The 20,012-nt window shown below is 46.5% G+C and overlaps 1 protein-coding gene across 3 annotated transcripts in view; it reads left to right on the top strand.

The window, feature by feature from the left end:
* The first annotated feature begins 1,285 nt into the window (after nucleotides 1-1,285).
* The window catches only part of FAM124A (family with sequence similarity 124 member A), a 106,911-nt gene continuing 88,184 nt past the window's right edge, over nucleotides 1,286-20,012 (top strand). The window contains exons 1-2 of one of the 3 annotated variants that reach the window (XM_045475222.1): nucleotides 1,286-1,567; nucleotides 11,344-11,375. In XM_045475222.1, the coding sequence (XP_045331178.1) occupies nucleotides 1,503-1,567; nucleotides 11,344-11,375 (97 nt within the window). In that variant the 5' untranslated portion in view covers nucleotides 1,286-1,502. The remainder of the gene's footprint in view (nucleotides 1,568-11,343; nucleotides 11,376-20,012) is intronic. The other 2 variants (XM_045475204.1, XM_045475212.1) reach the window with 2 other exon arrangements.

Genomic DNA, 20,012 nt, shown 5'->3' with positions numbered 1-20,012 from the left:
TAGGTAGGGAAGGAAGGAAGAACAGAAGAGAGGGGAGAAGGAGAGAGGAAAGAAATTATATTCCTCTTCAAGATATAGCTTGTCACTGCTTTGCAAGTTAGGATTGGAAATGTAGCTAGCTCATGCTTTCAATGTAACAATAGCTGCCGGTGAGTAGTACTTGACATTATCAGGACCGATGCTAAGTATTTTTACGTGCATGTTCTCATTAAACTCACAACAGGCTCTAAAATAGATATCAATAGCCCCATCTTTTAGATAACTAAATTAAGGCTCAAAGAAGTTAAATAACTTGGCCTTAACACAGAAGAAAGTAGAAATGAGTGCCTTGGAGAGGGCTGTCAGAATGAAATCCGAATTGTTTTCATCCCGCCTCCCCTCGAGTTTCCTTTCAGCCTCACATTACCTACTAGGGAGAGGTGTGCCCCTCCAAGAGTGATCATTACCTCCCCCCAAGGCGCTGGTGGGGGTCCTTTACAAACATCCATTATCATACCCTTACTGCAACAACCCCTGCAGGTACATGGAATGGTCTTTATTTTTAAAGGCATTTTTTAAAAATAGCAAAAGAATGCATGACACAGATTGTAAGTGTCGTGGGGTGGCGGGAAGCCACTCAGACCCGCGCTACGCAAGGCGATAATGAATTCAGTGTTGGCAATTCTCAGGAAACTATACGAAAACACCTAGGTGTTCCAATTGGTCCCAGTAGTGAACCAGATCCCTCCTTGCTTTCACGGTGCGGTCGGGGTCGGGTTATTCCTCGGTGCTGCTCCCAGCTACGGGGCTCAGGCACCTTCGGGCAATCCCGGGGACGCAGAATTCTGGGGCTGTGGGCCCCAGCGAGAGGGGCGGCTCCTAAGCGCGCGCGCGCGCGCACACACACACACACACACACACACTCACACACCACCCGCGGTCGCAAGCGCGCACCGACAAACATCTACCTCGCCCAACCACCCACATCACACAACAAGGGGCACGCGACTTCACACGCCTCGCCCGCTCCTGCACTCAAACCGCACACGGAAGCGCAAAACACGAGCTGGCACAGGCTCGCGCACACGCTCACACCCCGGGCACACACCCTCTCGAGCGCGCGCCCACCCCCTCGCTCGCCGGCACGCGCGCGCGCACACGCGCACACGCCCCACGCGCCCACCCTCTTGCGCGCGCACGTGCCCTCGCTCACCCGCACACACGCGGGCGCACCCCCGCGCGCACACGCACACGCTCACACGGCCGAGCGGCGAGGGGCGGGGCCGGGCGGGGAGCGGCAGCCAGTGCGCGGCCGGGCGCCGCCAGGAGAGGGCGCGGCGCGGCGCTGCGGAGCGCGGCTGGCGCCCGAGTTGTTTCCCGGAGCCCGGAGCCGCGAGACGCTCGCAGTGAGCCCAGCCAGCTCGGGCCGGGCTGGGCTAGGCGGGGCCGGGCGGGGCGGCCCACAGGGAGCTCGCCCCGGGTCACGCCGGCGCCCGCCAGCCGAGCGCGGCGGGGAGCGCGCCATGGACCCCAAAACGGGCGGTGGCGAGGAGGATGACTGCGTGGACTCGGGCGCCGAGACCGGAGGGTGAGCCGCGCCGGGCCGGGCCGTGGGCGGGGGACGCTCTCCGAGTTGCGCTGCGGCTGCTCCCTGCCCGGGACCTTCCCGGACCCCGCGGCAGAACAGGAGCCGCTGGGGCCGGACGGGGCCGCGCGGGCTGCCCCTCCTGCCGGACCCCCGGTGGAAGGCAGACGGGCTGTGGCGGGCCGGCTTCCTCCTGGGCGGTCCCCGAGGGCAGCGCAGCGTGGTCGGTAGCTGCCCCCGGGCAGGGCGGGCCCCACCCCCCGGGGGAGGAAAGTGCAAGGACTCAAGGTTCAGAGTAACCCCCCCCACCCCCCGCACACCACCACATCCCGCCCCTCCTTGCCCCCCGTTATCGCGGAGATGATGTCGAGTGCCCGGCAAATGCGGTGCCCCCCTGAGATCATCGTTAGGAGATGCGCTTGCACTTGTTTCCACCTTCTGCGAGGACTTCGTTCTTCTAGCCCCGCAGCTCTCTGGAGTCCGGGCTGGGGGCTGGGGACGGGAAGAGGATAGGACACCCGGCACCTAAAATTCTTTCAGAGTCCTATAAGAGGGTGACATTTTTCATTCCCGGCTTTATTGTGCTTGCTGAGACCCGCTTCTCGACTCCTATTTCTCCGCCGAACTTCTCTCTGCGCACCTGTCCCAGCCTTGGGTACAGGTGGGATGAAAATGGTGCTGTGATCCAGCCCTGCTTAAAGAAACAGCTCCATCGGACTCAAACATGTAGCCCAGACCTTTATCTCTGGGGACTAATTCGCCTTCTCCCAACGATACGGTTTTCCTGAGTGGGACAAAAGACCGAGTATCTTTAAGGAGATGAATGTCATTGTAAATGCTTCCACCCAGCTCCTATCGCCAGAGGATTTCCCTGTGCAGAGTCAGCAAACATCCAGGATGCGAATTCTGACCCAGGAGGAAAGGATGTCCTTTCCTCTCTGGAGTAACCCTGGGGGTGGACTGGAGCTGCCCAGATTACAGAAAGCCTCATTCCTGGAAAGTTGAGGACATTTAGACTATAATCTCGGGGCTTGGCAGCCCTGTGAGGACAGGAAGAGAGTCCAGTCCCAGAATGGGCACAAGGGGTTAGGCTTCCTAGGCAGTCACTCCTGCGGACCCAGCCCCAGCCTTCCCTGCAGGCTCCACCCATTCCTAGCCCAAATCTGGGACCTTACACCCTACAGCAATGGGCTTTCCCTGTCATCCCAACTTGCAATCATTTATGGCTCACTGTGGAGCCCAGTTACATTCTGGTGAAGTAACCTGATTCCAAACACTGCACTCCCTTGTTTTTTCCCCCCACACGTAGTGTATACGGCATTTATCAACTTTAATTGAAGATCCTTGGCTTTTTTTTTTTTTTCCTTCTGCCCCTAGTTAGCTAGGCCATGAATAGAAGAAGAAAACAAAGCAAAACAAACTAGCTCGTTTTCAGCTGGGTTAAATAAGGCACTAACAGGTTCATCCATTTTCAGTTTGCAGAGCTCACCTAAGACAGGTGTTTTCCCCAAAGATTCTGTCCCGGAGAAGTGGAGGGGAGGCCCTGACCCAGGAGTGACAACTCCCTGGGATCCCCGCAAACAACATGACAGCTGCCAGGGTTCCTGGGAGGGGCTTGCTGAACATACGGACACCAGAACTTCTGTTCACTGCTTCTGTCACTGAAGTGTGTAGTTGTAACAGAATAGAATTGTTTACTTATGGCCTTAGTAGCATCCTTAAGCTAAAGATCAGAGTAAAATGGCATACACTGAAAAGAGTTTTGATGTAGAGTTAGTAATCTTGCATTGGCCACATAGTCCTATATTTCCTGAAATTTGGTTTGGTTACGAAAAAGCCGCTCGCAGTTTTCTGGCTTTTGCAGAGTTTGCCCCCTCTAGCCCTCTCTCGCTTTCCTAAAGCTACCTGTCGAGACTATCTACCAAGCATGTAGAAAGCACTTAATACGTGTTTGCTATCATGACTATTTTTAAAATACAAACCTGATTCTCTCCCTCTCCCTTCCAAACTTTTAGCGGCTCTGGCATCTATAACAAAGAGCTTGGACTGGCCTATGAGTCCCCCTGGTGTTACGGGGTCCTCCTCTGTCTCTCTGGCCTTATTTTTTGGCAGGACCACCCTCGTACCCGGCATCAAGCCACATGAGCAAGGTGTTTCTGATTCCTTGCCTTTGTTGGGCCACCCTTTTCGCCAGCTATGCCCTTCTCCACCTGGCATGCCTGCCCACCGGGTGAAACTCTACCTTCATTCCAGACTCAGCTCAAGTGACACATATGCTCGGGCAGGGATCGTTAATTTGAGGTCCATGAATTGTTTGACATTTTATGCAAAATGATGTTCTTTGTGGCTTTTTGTGAGAAGAGACTGGTTTTTCATCAGATGCTCGAAGTAGCCTGTGATCCCCTCCAAAGGAAGTTGGGTAGCATAGGAGAAGTTTCATTTTCAACGTGTTGTGTCTGAGGTATTGGGAGACGTCTGAAAGGTGATGAGCCAGCCGTTGAGCGTATCTGTCTTAGAGAGGAGGTCAGCCTGATGACACTGCATCGGGGAACCGTCGGCCTAAAAATGGCAGTTGCAGTCCTGGGAGCAGATTTAAATCAACTAAAGGCAGTAAATAGCAAACCCTTACTAGCATTTACTCCATGCTGGGTACTGCGCTGAGCCTTTTACGTCATCCTTCAACAACGCTGTGAAGCAGGAACTATTTAAGACCAGCCTTGAGAAGTGGGTGAAGGAGGAGGAGCTAATAAAGGGGCCTCAGGAAAAGTAGGCATGGGGACGAAAAGGAGGAATGTGGTTTCCTAGAGGCCAAGGGGAAGAAGGGAAAGGCGTCAGCTGTGCCACTGAGAAGTGCATTGAGATGCAGGAACGCGAGGTGTTTTTTTTTCCTCAAACGGAGGTAATGAAGGAAGGGTGGAGTAGAGGAGTGGTGGAGGCAGAAGCCACGTCCTCTCCTCCTGACTTCAGGAGGGAGCAGAACGTGCTGCAGAGGAGGTCGCTAGAGTGCCGTGTCCGAGAAAGGGAGGGGTGAGGAGAGGCCGTAGCAGGAGGAGGGTAGAGGGGGTGCAGGAAGGATTCCCGAAACATAGGCAGTAATCGGTCTCCTATAAATACGTGTTTATAGGGGCGCCTGGGTGGCGCAGTCGGTTAAGCGTCCGACTTCAGCCAGGTCACGATCTCGCGGTCCGAGAGTTCGAGCCCCGCGTCAGGCTCTGGGCTGATGGCTCATGATGGCTCAGAGCCTGGAGCCTGTTTCCGATTCTGTGTCTCCCTCTCTCTCTCTCTCTCTCTCTGACCCTCCCCCGTTCATGCTCTGTCTCTCTCTGTCCCAAAAATAAATAAACGTTGAAAAAAAAAATTTAAATACGTGTTTATAGAAAAGACTCTGTGAAAGGGAAAGAATAGAGATAAAGAAAAACCGATGGTTTGTGACGTCCACTTTCTGAAAAGGTGGAGATATGTTGGACTTCAGACCCCTCGGTTAGATGGGCTTTGCATAGAAGGGGAGGCCCGTCTCTTCTTACAACCTGGCGGGGAAGATGGCTTTCCGTTCCAGGCAGGTGCGGCCCCCTCCCTCAGGAAAATGGAGGTTTGAAATAGTTTGGGCACCGCTGAGTGAGAACCCACCTGGGATCACTGGGATCAGTGATTGTGACTGGATGAAGGGACCGCTCCACCTTGCTATTTACTTTCCTGCTCAGCTCCTTAGGGACAGGCAGTAAGGGAGACGGTGAGTGGTTGAGATCATCAAGGTTTGGGGGGAGAAGGCCTATTGCCAGGCCAGTGTGAACAAAACATAGGAGCAAGGGATTTGGAGGTATTGACGGAGCTATCAATCCTTTCGGCAGCATGATCAAAGAGAAGGCTCTAAGAATTTTTGTGCGTCCCAACTGCCGGTGGGCACACTGTGCTGCTCACTTTGACATTGACAATCAGGGGTGCCTGCGTGGCTCAGTCAGTTAAGCTTCCAGCATCGGTTCAGGTCATGATCCCACAGCTCATGAGTTCAGGCTCTGCATCGGGCTCTCTGATCCTCTGTCCCCTTCTCTCTCTCTCTCTCTCTGCCCCTCCCCGACTCATAGGCTGTCTCTCTCACTCACTCAAAAACAAATAAAAATAATTTTAAAAAGTGACAGTCAAAAGAGTCGGATTACTGGGGTTCAACTCTGTGCCTTTAGTTTTCTCTGCTGTAAAACGGGGATGACAATAAAAGTACCCACCTGACAGGGTGCTTGTGAGAATTAGCCTCTACATTTAAAGCCCCTAGAACAGTGCCTGGTGTAAGTGAACCCTCAGTACGTTATTTCTCATCATGCTATTACTGCTGTTACGAACAACACTCCAGATGACAAACTTACAGTTGTATTTAATAAAAATGTATATTTCCAGGTGCCCTCAAGATCATATGTTCTTTATACTCATCGCAGTGGATGCTCTGATGTTTTTCAATGCCCTAAGAAATTTGATCATCGTTCAGAACATCTGCGAGAGGATAGGACAAATGTCATGATTTTACAGAGGAGGAAATGGAGGTTCAGAGGGTGCACGACTAGTTAGTGGCCGAAAACGGAAGCCTGGGTCTCCAGCATGCTTCCCACCTCGTGCCTCTCAAAGAGCCATCGATCTGCAATTAATTCTCGTTTCCTGCTCAGGCATTGTCTTTTGCTCGAAATGCTATCTCTGCTGTGTGACCCACCAAGTACAGGCCAAGATTAAAGGCAAACTAGTATTCTTCTGTGGCAATTGATGTCATTTTGAAGCTCTCCTTTTCCAAATGCATGTGAAAGCAAGCTTTGTGCTTCTGTGTACTTTTCGTTAGGAAAAAAAACTGGCAAGCCAGTTACTATCTTAAGAAACTATCTTAAGAAACAGAATCCCTTAACAGAGGGACAGGCAGTGTTGTTGTAAACCAAAATAAAAGACACAGAGTGAGACAAATGCTTTACAACGGGTGTTTCATTAGTGGTGTCTCCCAGATTTGGCTTCTGAGACCCTCTTTCAAATATGACCGTTATCTGATGAATTATGTTTTTAATACTGTATAAACGTTTGTGTACTTATTTTGAGAGAGAGAGAGAGGTGAGCGGGGGAGGGGCAGAGAGAGAGAGAGAGAGAGAGGATTCGAAGCAGGCTCTGCACTGTCAGCACAGAGCCCGACACGGGGCTCAAACTCATGAGCCATGAGATCATGACCTAGGGTGAAGTTGGATGCTTAACCAACTGAGCCACCCAGGCGCCCTGGATTATTTTCATTCAGAAGGTTGATCTGGCACTAATGAACCTCCACTTCCATGTCACCTGTCACTGAGCTTCTGAAAACATAGGGTCATACCATACCCTTTGGGTGACCTCCACCTGACATTTCAGTGTGATTTAAGAGATAGCAAACAATTCACAGGTCTACTGTTTATAAAGCAGGTGAATGGTAAACGTTAGGGGGAATAAATTTGAAGATGGGACAGGTTTAGAGAACAGTAAAAGGTGAAATCTTGCAGAGAAGACAGGATGATCTATTAGGCACTCTATTATCTTTGTGTTCAAGGTGGGGCTAGTTAGCTCTAAATTACCATGGCATCTAATTCAATGGACTGAGAGCTAACAGATGAGATCCATAATGCACTGAGCTGATGTTTTTAGAGAAACCTCAAGATCAATATTACTAAAATGCCGAGATCAATTCTTCTGCCAAGATTTTCCTGGAAAAGAGAATTTAAGAAGGTATATGGCTGCTGACAGTGATAACCTGTCTTAAGTGCAGACCCTTTTATATATAACCCCTATATGTATAATTGTAAGTAAACTACAGTGAAGGGACTGCATCTAACTTTCTGGTTATTATTGGCACAGGTACCAAATAAGTGTAATATTTGCAAATGTGTCTCCTATATGTGTCAGATGTGTGAAGATCTACAATCCTTGCATTATTCTACTTATCTGTGCCATGTGCCCATACATTTTCTTCCTAAAATTCATGGATTCACCTTGCATGCTTTATACTTGTAGAGTTGAATGTCTTGTGCAGGACCAAGTGGATCAATTCTTAGGATGTGAGACCAATAAACAGGATTCACTACTGTTCCCTCCTACCTTAAAAAAAAAAGCTGGGGAGGGGCTCCTGGGGGCTCAGTCATTTGAGGTTGAGCGTCTGACTTCAGCTCAGGTCATGATCTCGCGGTCCGTGAGTTCGAGCCCCGCGTCGGGCTCTGTGCTGACAGCTCAGAGCCTGGAGCGTGCTTCAGATTCTGTGTCCTGCTCTCTCTCTGCCCCTCCCCCGCTCATGCTCTGTCTCTCTCTGTCAAAAATAAATAAACATTAAGAAAAAATTTTTTTAAAAAAGCTGGAGATTATCTGCCCCTCCAGAGAACTGTAGTCATTAGCTGAAACTTTTTGAACCTCTTTAAGCACAAAATTGTTTTAGGCTTTACAGTTTGTCTTTCACCAGCAATATAATAATTGCAGTAAATAATCTTTTGGAGTTATTTGGAATGTATTTTATGAGCTATAAAAGTGCCCATAGCTTGACTCCGTTCCTGTTTCCCCTCATGATAATTTTTGTAAGGAAAAGAAAGTAAATCTCAAGCTATATTTATGAGCATCTCATCTCTGTGTGCTTTCAGAAGTGAACAATCAGAAACAATCATATAGCAAACAACAGGCAAATGGTTGAATAAATTATAGTACATCACTTTACAATTATAATTACAGGAACTATAGCAACATGTTGTGACGGTATTTGGTGAAAAGAGCAGTTTAGAATTGTATCTCCATCATTATGGCAACTGTGTACAAATTACATAAACAGGATCAGCGGTTGGAGAGCACTGTGAGTCTTGAGGTGACTTTTCTTCCTGTTTGATTTCCGTTTTGATGGTGGACAGGGATGGAGGTTGGGGTGATGGATGAGACTGCAGAGCTGGGCAGAGGCCATCATTCACGGAAAGAGGGGTTTATGTGGTACACTGTTGAGCTGGGGCTTCATCCAGAGAGTGACAGGATCAGATTTGTGCTTCGAAAAGACTGGCTGCTGTTTGGGGAAGGAACTGGAGCGAGACGAGAGTGACAGTCAGGAGACTGACCAGCTGTCAGGCCTGACCCAGGCGGTGCCTTTAGTCGCAAGAACTACATACAGAGAGATGCACGGCCGGGACCTTTGTTACACAAGCACCTAGCCTAAAAATACTGCCGTTATACCTTAAGATTCTCGAAATAGGTGTCGCATGTAAATTCCATTCTACGTTCATATCCATCTGCATGCATGCCTGTATGCATTTGTGAAACGCATCTGCCTCAGGAGTATTTGGAAAATCCTAGCTGAAAATACACACTTTTAATACATAGTCCGATCACACATTGCCATTGAATGTTTCATTTGAATTGTCATGAAATTTCTTTAAAGCCTGACCATCCTAAGATGATCATATTGGATTGGGATTGTTTGGTCGATGCAAAATGCTTGTTGACCATTTGTTGCATTCATATACAATTACATTTCTTTTTTTTTTTTTTTTTAAGTTTATTTATTTTGATAGCGAGAGACAGGGAGGGAGGAAGAGAGAGAATCCCAAGCAGGCTCTGCTCTGTCAGTGCCAAGCCCAACATGGGGCTCAATCTCACAAACTGGGAGATCAGGACCTGAGCTGAAACCAAGAGTCAGGTGCTTAACTGACTGAGCCATCCAGGCGGCCCTACAGTTAGATTTCTAAGATTTGTCCTAAAGTTAATTTAGTCCCGCCTGGTTCCAGAAAGAATTTAATGCCCCAACACTGGGGTTAATGATCCTGACTGTCCTCTCTTGCATTTTCCTTAGCCAGCGTGTCACCATGCCCCAGCCAGTCCTTCCACCTTTCAGCTCCTGTCTTGCCATCACCCTGCCCTCGTACTTCAAGTCCCTATCATTGCTCACCTCCTGATCTCCTCGCCAATAGTATCAGTTTAGTTTCCTAACCAGGAATGTAAAAAATTGGATTAGATGTAGGCGGATGCAGTTTGTAATACATAAAGGGATTTGCAAATGTTAGTAGTTGCTATTCTCTCCAGCTTTAAAATTCAGTGATTCTGTAACTGCTAAAGCATTTCATTTGAAAAGGGGAAACTACATGCTGTTTTCCTTCCATTTTGTTCCTCTACCAATAAATCAGTGCATCGTTTGGCATGAGAGATGTAGGTTATTTCAACTGGTAAGAGGTGTGCTTTCTTGTGATGTTTTTTGAAGCTTTGTATATGCTTTGTTGATGTGGTAACAAAGTCAGTGGAATGAAAATTGGATAATTTAAGAAAGGCAACATGAGACTAAGTAAATAAAAGGAGGGTGTATGTGGAAAATTAAACATAATTAACTACTTTATTTGCATAACCATATCCCCTAACTACCACTTGCATAATAAATCCCTACGTGCTTGAGAGATTAATTTCCTACTGAGAATGACTTTGGGACACTGGGGGGAGAAAACCAAGAGCTTCTATACCATAGATGCTGCCAGAGAGGGAAGGCTTCCCAGCCACACAAGTAGAGCAGAAACTTCATAGAGATTAAGCAGGCAGATCCTTGGCCAGATTCCCATTCTCGCAGAGGCTGAGTGCCAGGAGCTGGTCTTTCAGCCTAGAAACTGATGGGTAATTTCACCCTGGCCCTTACCCTGCCTTTTTCCCTTTCCCTATCACAGCCCACATCCTGTTACTCTAATATGCAGCAGGATTTCTTCTCAGCTGGAACTGAAATCAGCCAAGCATCATCGTGCCTTTGTGTTTCCTGAGGGCCAGCCCCACCCTGATTGTGGAAGCCCTCACAAGCCAGGGTCCCTTCACACTGCCACCAGGTTCCATTATCGCCCTGCTGATGGCAGCCAAGAAACATTTCCCCGTGGTGTGGAGCTAACTTGAAGGGTGCTCATTTGCGGAGGTTTAACCTTCTGGAGAATCATGAACCCCTTTGAGAATCTGTTGAAAACTTTGAGCCTTCTCCCCAGAAAAATAAGCTTCCATTCAAAAATTTGCCAGTGAATTTAGATGGTTCAGGACCCAGCTGGTCTGCCATCTTGGAGATCCAGAGAGCCCACACGAAGGAACCCCGCTTTCTAAAGTGCCTTTAGGAGTGCCTGAGTGGCTCAGTCGGTTGAGTGTCCAACTGCGGCTCCGGTCATGATCTCACAGTTCATGGGTTCTAGCCCCATTTTGTGCTCTCTGCTCTCATCATGGAGCCCGCTTTGGATCCTCTGTCCCCACCCCATCTTTGCCCCTACCCCACTCGCACGCGTGCTCTCGCGCTCTCTCACTCACTCTCTCTTTCTGAAAAATAAACATTTAAAAAATTTTTTAAAAAATAAAATGCCTTTAAAATTTTGCCTACGGGGCGCCTGGGTGGCGCAGTCGGTTAAGTGTCCGACTTCAGCCAGGTCACGATCTCGCGGTCCGTGAGTTCGAGCCCCGCGTCGGGCTCTGGGCTGATGGCTCGGAGCCTGGAGCCTGTTTCCGATTCTGTGTCTCCCTCTCTGCCCCTCCCCCGTTCATGCTCTGTCTCTCTCTGTCCCAAAAATAAATAAACGTTGAAAAAAAAATTAAAAAAAAAATAATAAAATAAAATTTTGCCTTCACATTCAGACATAACTTTATTTTACACAAAATCCCTCTGCACTACAATTTCTGATTTGTGCCATTTCCTCACATTTAAATGGTTACTTACCACTGTTAAGACTGTTTTTTTAAAATTCTAGCATGAAGAAATCATTTGGATAAAGAAAAATAATGTCTAATCCTACTAACACCAAGGTTTTGTGTTTCAGGTCTGACTACAGCCACATGTCCTCCACCAGCAGTAAGTATGGTTTAAATGTCCTTCAGCACCGGCCTCTCAGCCCCACCTACGCGTGTAACCCATGCTTTAACAGAAGAACCACCCAAGGTATCCTTGCCGAAGAGCATGATGCAGGATCCTCTGACTCTGAAAGTTGGGGCTTTTCCTGGAGAATTTAATTGTACCTTGATTTCAGAACTAACTAGCTCTAAGAACTAACTAGTTCTTAAATTCTCCAGGAAAAGCCCCAACTTTCAGAGTCAGAGGATCCTGCATCATGCTCTTCGGCAAGGATACCTTGGGTGGTTCTTCTGTTAAGGCCACTACTTTCCCTTTGGAAACTGAGTCTAGAGGAACTAGCCTAGGCTCCGTTAGGACGGATGCTTCTAAAACAGCCTCTCTGAATAATCTGAGGTTACTCATTCATTCAACAAACATTTATCAAAAACCTACAGCCCAAAGGCTAACAGCTCAGAGCATGCCTGGGGTGGCCTCGGTTCATCTGTTGGGTCAGTGTCCTCCCTTGTAGTTTTGTATCTGCAGACAGATGTCATAGGTGATTGTCCTATGTGGTTAAAAAAAAAAAGTGATGGGGAATATGTTTATAAACACACTGTAAGCATAGAAAAATATGCCTGTATTAAATGCTAATTTACAAGTAAATCTACTCATGGGAAATTAGGCCTTATATCTAGGAACAATTTGCAGTGATTAGGATCACTACATAAATGACCAAAGCCATTCAGATTAATTAAACACCTATTTTAAAATAACAAAAAATTGTCTTACAATAAGAGCCCTGATTATTTGAATCAGTAAGTACTGAATTGTTTTTCCTATCTTACTTCCCTGTTAAGCCTCAATTCTGACTAGTACTCAAATGGAAGGCCACTTAATTGGATTATTCTATTTATTGATGTTCTTGCTTAGTTTTCCTTTGCAATAAGAGACTGTGCAGAAAGCTGTATTTCTGGAATTGTAATTTAGTGTCAAATTATATTTAGTTATTAGTATAACTGCAGCAAATAATCTGTGATCATTTCAGCCAACTGGAGACCCAACATTGCCCCTTAGTTATTAAGAACCATTAGTAATAATGAGAATAATGCTCCAGTGATTTGCATTCCCTCCCAGAAGCTTCTGGATTCCTACAAATCAGGGAAGCCTGTCTTGAACTCTCTCTCTCTATGCTGCCATTCTCATTCCACTCAGTTTTGCCCAGAAGCTACATTTCTTTAAGAATGATTTCTATGAAATACTTGCCTAAAGCCTTTGCTCAATTCTTAGCTCTCAAATCAGTCCTCTGGGTCACAACAAAGTACCTCTCTTGTCAGCGAAACCGGTAATTGGGTTTGGGACGCTTTCCTCTCCATTATTTTAATTGCGATCTCTGAGTTGGAATTTCTCTCAGTGCAACTGGGATCAATAGCCGTTTATTGCTCTTCCTTTTCTCTTTAAATGTTTGGTGATTCCTGCCTCAGTCTTCAGTGTTGGGACCTCTAGGTAAGTGAGGATGTATATGCATTTCATATTTTAGTTAGGAAATGTATTTGGCTATAAATAATAGAGAAAAAAATAAGGACTTAAGTAAGGGTTTGTTTTCCTCTAACATTAAAAAAAAAAACAAAAAAACTCAGAGGAGACAATGCAGGTCTGATAGGGAAGCTTCTTTTATCGTTTTGCTTGGCTTTTGGCTTCTGTCCTTAGGGTTGCCTCAGAGTTACAACATGGCTGCCTCTACCACAGGCATCACATCCTTGTTCTGGGCAGGAAGAAGGGGTGAGTGGATACTGCTGGGTCCCTGGCTGTCTTTGCCTAGTGTTTGCCTGGCCTGTCTTTCCTCCCAGCCAGGAGCACAAATCCTGGCCACACCCAGATGTAGGAGAAGGCCCCTTTAGCAGTCAGTGAAAGGTAACAGAGTGGGCCCTTTCTGAAAAGAAAAAAAAATTAAGTCTGAAGCCTTAAATCTGTCCTTTAAAAACATAAGTTTGACAGTGCTCTAACAATAAAAAGTATTTTCCAGGTAGATGTTAAAAACCTCATTTCCCCAAGAATGAGATAATCACATTCAGAGGACTGAGTAGAGAGATTTTACTGTCCATCCTGAAGGATTCAGTTCCAGGGTCGCTCCTTGTCACAGCCCCACCTGTGCCAACACCCTCTATGTGACTGGCAGGACCCACAGAGCTGACTGGTCCCAGTTCCCACTTGTTGTCCTGACCCTGCACCTCATCGTCATTCCCCTGCCCTTGGGCAGTCTCTCTGAATGACTCAGTTCTGATTTCTGGCTGGGATCTGAGCCTTGGTTCTAACCATTCACTGTTAGGAAATGGATTTTTCTGTCTTCTAGTGGTTCCTGTTCAACATTCACATGATGCTCTTTTACCCATTCATTCCTGAGTTCACAGGGACGTGAGAACTTGCGTGGGTTGAGCTAGGGTTAGAGTCCGTTTGTCCACAGTCAGGTTTCATCATTGCTAGAATTGGCAGGAAAGCTTCCTCCGAGGGCACTGGTTGCTATTTAGGTGTCCTCTTTTCCCTCAGAATGCAGGGGCTGTTTCCTCATGCTGCCCGCCCCTGATGGCAGAAGAAGAAAGGTCATCACCAAGAGAAAGTAGTCAAGCAGTGGTATGGGACTTAGGTCTCCTAGATCCTACTTCCGGAATGGAGTCAGGGAGGGCGTGTGGCTCAGTGGGCATTCTGTTTTCCCTTGACCTCAAGGATCACAGAATCACATTTCCATTGATCGTGTTTGGTGTCACTTTCAGTTCTTGGGGAAGGGGCTGAGGAGGCTTCTTTAATGGATAGTTTTGTAAATGGGGTAAATGTCAATTTGGGTAAGTTTTTGTCTACTTGCAATGGGTCCCTTTGCCTTTTTTAGATTGACAGAGCTGACAAGCTTTTCCTTCATACTTTCTACAAAGTGAAATACAGTTAACACTCAGATCTCAATAAATCACAGTACTTCCTAGGAAAGGTGAATTTGATTTATACTCCCAGAATTTTAGGTGGTTTTTTCCTGAAACCTGGTTAGGAGATCATCAAGCCAGTATGTACAATTTGCATTCTTAAGTGACTTAAATAAAAAAAATTTATAAACAGGATAAAATAAAAACAATAATTATGCTGGGAGAAGAAAATCAACGGTGCCAGGTTATGCTAATGAAATTCCCATCATGTGTGATTGAATATTTTCATTCAAATAAAGATTATAATCATACTTGGAGAATTATTCTTAGAATACGTTGAGAGCTTAAAAATGGTATCTTTAGGACAATGTGACATTTCTTGAGGATCTCTAGCCCCAGGATAATGCCAGGAGAAGGGGGTCAAAGAATTAACTAGTTCTCTTTATTGGAGACTGTTCTCCAACAGCCTCCTCTGTTTGCCCTCCTAATCTGTGCCTTGAAACTGCTCCTTCTCACAATTCAGGTATAGTCATTAACTCTTTACCGTATAAACTGCCAGTGGCAGCAGAAATGCCTCACAACTTTGTGCCACTTCATACTTTTCAAAATGCAAATGGTAGAAGATCCTTTGAAGTGATACCGAGGCCCTTGGCAATGCCCTGAGGAATTGCCCGTATCTGAAATTATGGAGAAAGGGTCATGTACAGCGTGTTCTGCTGATTTGAGCCCAGGACCGCATACCAAGGTAGGTAGGGAAGGGACACATCATGGGGTGGGCAGGAGTCACGGAATCTGTTCTTCAACCCACCCAGGCCTCAGATTCCTGCTCTCCTGTTGTTTCCCCAGCTTTCTTTTCCTAGCTCCCTGCTCTGTCCTTCCCGTGACTCAGGCAGCTTCCCGGTTTCCTGCCTGCATTCTCCCTGCTGGTCCAGAGCTCCCACAGGCTGTAAGTCCGGTGGAGTTCTGTCCTCTTAGCTTTCCTGGGTCCGCCATATCTGTGACCTGATGCTGCGGGCCTCTGGACACAATCTCTTCTTGAGGAAAAAGGGTCAAGTGATCCCAGGCATTTTTCAAATAGGAAAGTCAGGCCTCTTCAGTTCATCACAAGGCCCTGTGGCTGGTTTAGAGCTGCTACAGGGGCTTGTGGGTCCTGCCTTCCTGCTGTCTGCGAGGATATCTTATCCCTTCCCAAGGCTGCCTCGTCTCACAGGCACATCGTTCCACATAAATACCATCTTCTCCCTTTCATGTCTTCATAGTGTCATCATTTCCTTGAAGTTTTAAGGTATTAAAATACCCCACGTTTTAATTTTGTCTTTGGCCACATCCGTGCCTCCCCTCAGCACAGAGGGAAAGGTCCGCCTCATTGCGATTTAATTAGTAAAAGTAAGGAGCCTTGAAGGCAATACACTGAAAGGACATGGGGTGCCCTGTGGAACTTGTTGCTGGTGGGGAAGGTTGAAATAAAAATGATCTGTGGCTCTGTATCCAAGAGCTAACTTCAGACTTGGGATAATGAAATATTCATTGTTTTCTTTCTGGGTTTGTTAGACAAGTTATTGACGGATGTTTTAAAGAAGCCAGTTGTGCAAATAAGGATGGTCAGTATCTTAGAGAAGGTGATGGTAGCCAATTTAACTTTGATCCATGGGTACATTTCATAGTTTTCATTTTTTTCTTCTGTGTACAATACTTTCTCCATTATGATTTTCAGAATAAATGCTTGCTCCTGTAGGCTCTTATTTCCTAAGATCCGGGAAAACCCCAGATCTATTCATTAATCCTTATGAAGAACCATTTTAGCCATTGCATGTGCATAATCTTGTGACCAGCATGAAGTTGGCAATGTGCACAGTTTTGCAAAGAGACTAAAACATCCACCTGTCCATCCCCAGCTAAACACTCGTATTGCAGTGAAACCATCAGAAGAAAAGTCACGAATTTTCTCTAGATCAGAATGTGGCCTTGTAGGCAAAGTTGGTTATGGATGGTAATATGGTCTGTGGGGCTAATCTGACAAGTGTTTTAAGTAGCTTCATTCAAGACTATCACGACTGTCATCCATTTCCCACATCTTCAGTGTCCTCGGGGCTCATTAGTGATACTAATGATGTTTGATATACTGTCATAAAGCCAACAGGTGACATAAAACAAAGCATGGGAGAAACACTATACTTATTTCCAAGTAGAGGAAAGTCAGGGTTTTGAACTCCTACTTGGTCATTCCATTGAGCCAGGAGCTCTTAATTTTGCAGCATCCAGAAATGAACCCTAAATAAGAACGATTTCCATCTTCAGTGTGCATTGAAAGCACGCTCGCGTCCAGAACTGCTCTCGAAGGAGATTCAGGGTGACCTGCCACATAGCTGGAATGAATCTGCAACCCTAGGCAGGGTCTCCGTGAGTGACCTTGTGTTGGACACTGGTGGCCCTGATAACACAGCCCTCCTAGACATGTGGCCATGGCTGCAGAGACCAATCGGAAATCATGAAGATGTTTTGCATGTGGACAGATAGTCTGCTTGCTTTGTCCATTCTGTCCTCCTTTGTGGCTCTGCCTTCCACGGTGACTGTAGGATTAAAGCTTGGACTCAGAAGTCTCTATTGTATCCCCTGGCAATGGGCATCTGGTACACTTACAGCCATTGCTCCTGTCACTACGTGAGAAAGAGCCCTTAAGGCTTCTTCCATCCTCCTGGGAATGCTCTGGCCTCCCTCCAGCTTGCCCTGACTTTTAGAGAGAGGGCCCTGCTGTTGGTGGCTCTTCTCATGCTTCCAAGCGTCGAGGCTTTCTGTGACAAGCATGGCTCCTGGTTTGAGACGCTCATTATGTTCCTGGACCTTCCTCTTAGATCTGGAGCCACTTAGCATGTAGCTTGCAGGAAACTCTAATGAAAAGGCCACTTGCGTCATTTTTGGCAAGTCTGGGTCTTGAAGCCACTCAGGTGGAGGCTTAGCCGCAGCCTGAGAGCCACAGAATGCTGGCTGGTGCAGGTTGGGGTCCACTCACTCAGCATTTTGTCAGCTGCCCAGAGAAGGTATTCTTGGTCTGGCAGAGCACATAAATCTCCAAACTGGAAAACTTGCTACTCAGAGTATGGTCCACAGACCACTGCTTCAACATCGCCCCGGAGACTATTAGAAATGCAGAATTCCAGGCCCCGCTCCAGACCCCCTGAGCCATGTGAGTTGTTTGTACTGAAGTTTTAAGGGGCACTAATCTAGCTCATCTCCCCAGTGAGCAAGGTAGGTATGGTCTATCCAGATTTCTTTTAGATTCTGATTTTTAATGGCATAATCTGTATACTCTAGGACTTGTATAATATCTACATGAGAAAAAAATTCACTTGACAAATATTTAAATTATAGATTATTGATCACTTAAAAGAAGAAAACTGTGTTCCTCTCCTGAGTAGTTCATTTTAAAACATAGAATTTTGTCCTTATCTCCTGAGTAGTTTGTTTTACAACATAGAGTTTGTCCTCATCAAGCAAGCTAGAGATGTGTGTTTGGGGTTTTTTTGTTTGTTTTGTTTTTGTTTTGTTTGTTCGTTTTTGAGAAGCAGGCACCGGCCTTATCTGTAAGATCACAGACTAGCGAATGAAGCCTGAGATGAACGAGGGTACTGGAGCTGAAAACCAGTGCACTTAGACGTCATTGGACAGTGTGGGTTCTGTACGGCCAAAGTCCTCTGCATGGGAATCCGGAAGGCTGGGAAACACTGGTATTTGGCAGTTGGTAAGAAAAAAGCAACAAACAAAGGTACACATTAGGAAATCAAGCGGTGAAGACCATCTACCACCTAAACAGCTCCTTTGATGCTCTGTTACGCTGGCATCCGCTTCCCCCCAAATAGGGTGCAGTCCTATGGGTCCAAAGATAAGTTCTAATTGTGTGACTTCAGCTCCTAGAGGTGGTGTCAGTTTCTGTCCAGGATAGGAAGGAAAAATGGGGGCCGACTTCTCACAACCACATTCTCCTTTAGAAGCTGAAGTAACCCTTCAGGGACAGCTGGTCTACCGGGGTCGTCCGGACTACCCACCCCAGGGAGGGAGGGAACACGGTCTGCAGTGAGTAGTTTCCATCCCACCTTCCTGACATGCTCGGCGCTTTTCTCAATTTTAAGTAATTATCATTACTCAAATAATACATAGTCATTGTAGACAATTCAGAAAATACATATTAGCAAAAAGAAGAAAACTCAGATTGCTACCATCTAGAAATAACCAACAGCCGTAATTTGCCTTTATAGATTTTTTTCTGAGCGTCTATATTGCTATAGTTATATGTTATTAGCAAAAATAGTATAGTTTTATAGTCTAATTTTCTCAATAAGTATATGTGAACTTCTTTGTTGTCAGTAAACTTCTACAATAGTTTGTGCAGTATTCCATTATATTTCTGTACATTCACCAGTGTCCAGTTGTTGGCACCATAGGTTATATTCACATTTTTATTATTATAAACAGCATTGCCAGGAGTATTTTTATACTAAATCCTTGTGTGTATCCTTCATTATTTCCTTAGGATAAATTCCTACAAGTGAAATTGCTATAAACAGGTAAAGGTTTTGATGCTTACTGTCAGCTCATTCTCCAGGGGTACCATTTCACTCGCCCCCCACCCCTCCCCCACCCCCGCCGGCATGGATGAGGGTGCCAGGGCCTCATAAAAACTGATTTTTGTGAATGAAAAACAATATTGACGGATACACACACAATGACAATGGTCAAAAGTGCTCTGAAGAGTCGGTGATAAATGGGGAGACCCTCGGGTTTTGGAGACCTGCAACCTGAAGTCTTTTCTGCGTTTCTCCTGAAAAGTACAGTATTGATTACACTCCCACTGTGACATTAGCAGCAGGAACAGCCAGCAATCCATCAGTACTCTGCACAGGCGTTATGACAAGTTGGAAGTGTTTGGGGACTATTGTGCAAAAAGCCAGGTCGTACCCACTAAAGCTTACGATATTCAGAATTGATTAGGAAGGCAAAGAGGATCCTGCCCATCTTCCTTCGTTTCTTCTTTGTAAACTTTCTCTCCTTCCTCCACGTCGATCAAACGTCTATTTTGTACGACCCGCTGGTTACGGGAGGGAAGGAATATTCCATCTGCTCTCCCTCCCCCTTTTGTCTTTATCTCACCTGGCATCTCCTGCCACTATTGTTAGCACAGAAAGGCAGTGCAGCCTGTGACTGGAAGGCTTCTCTGTCCTTTGTAACAAGAGCCGTTGTGAGAAGTCCTTCATTTGTCTGTTGCAGAGAGAGCTGGGCTTCCTCTGTGATTCATCTTTATTTCACAGCCTCAGGCTTGAGCACAGCGAGGCTAAAATGTGTGTAGGTCACGGATAACCTGGACTCAAGCTTGGACGCATCTTTCTATGAGATGGCATGCTTCAGGAGTCACATTCTAGCATTTTCTACTCTCTGTTGAGAACTCTATTTGAACCTCCTGTTATAGTGAGTATGAATTTTTACAGTCACATGCTCGGGCATAAGACTAGAACCACTGTACTTACACTGAAGCTGAACTTCACTCTGAGCTGCCCTCACGCCTAGCAGCTGAAGGCACGGTGCTCTCTGCTGTGGGACCTCCACCCCTGCAGGCCTCGGCCCAGAAGTTTCGGTACATGATCCTTTCTCGGAAACCCTCTGCCATCCAGACGTCGGTCAGGTCCCTTCCAGTCTTCTTCCTTCCACCGGAAGCCCAAACCTGACAATCTGAGCTGAAAAGGCCACTCTGGCAACA

This window comes from Leopardus geoffroyi, chromosome A1, assembly GCF_018350155.1.
Source record: "Leopardus geoffroyi isolate Oge1 chromosome A1, O.geoffroyi_Oge1_pat1.0, whole genome shotgun sequence".
Lineage (NCBI taxonomy): Eukaryota > Metazoa > Chordata > Mammalia > Carnivora > Felidae > Leopardus > Leopardus geoffroyi.
Note: the sequence above shows the minus strand (reverse complement) of the source record. Positions and strands in the feature narration are given on the sequence as shown.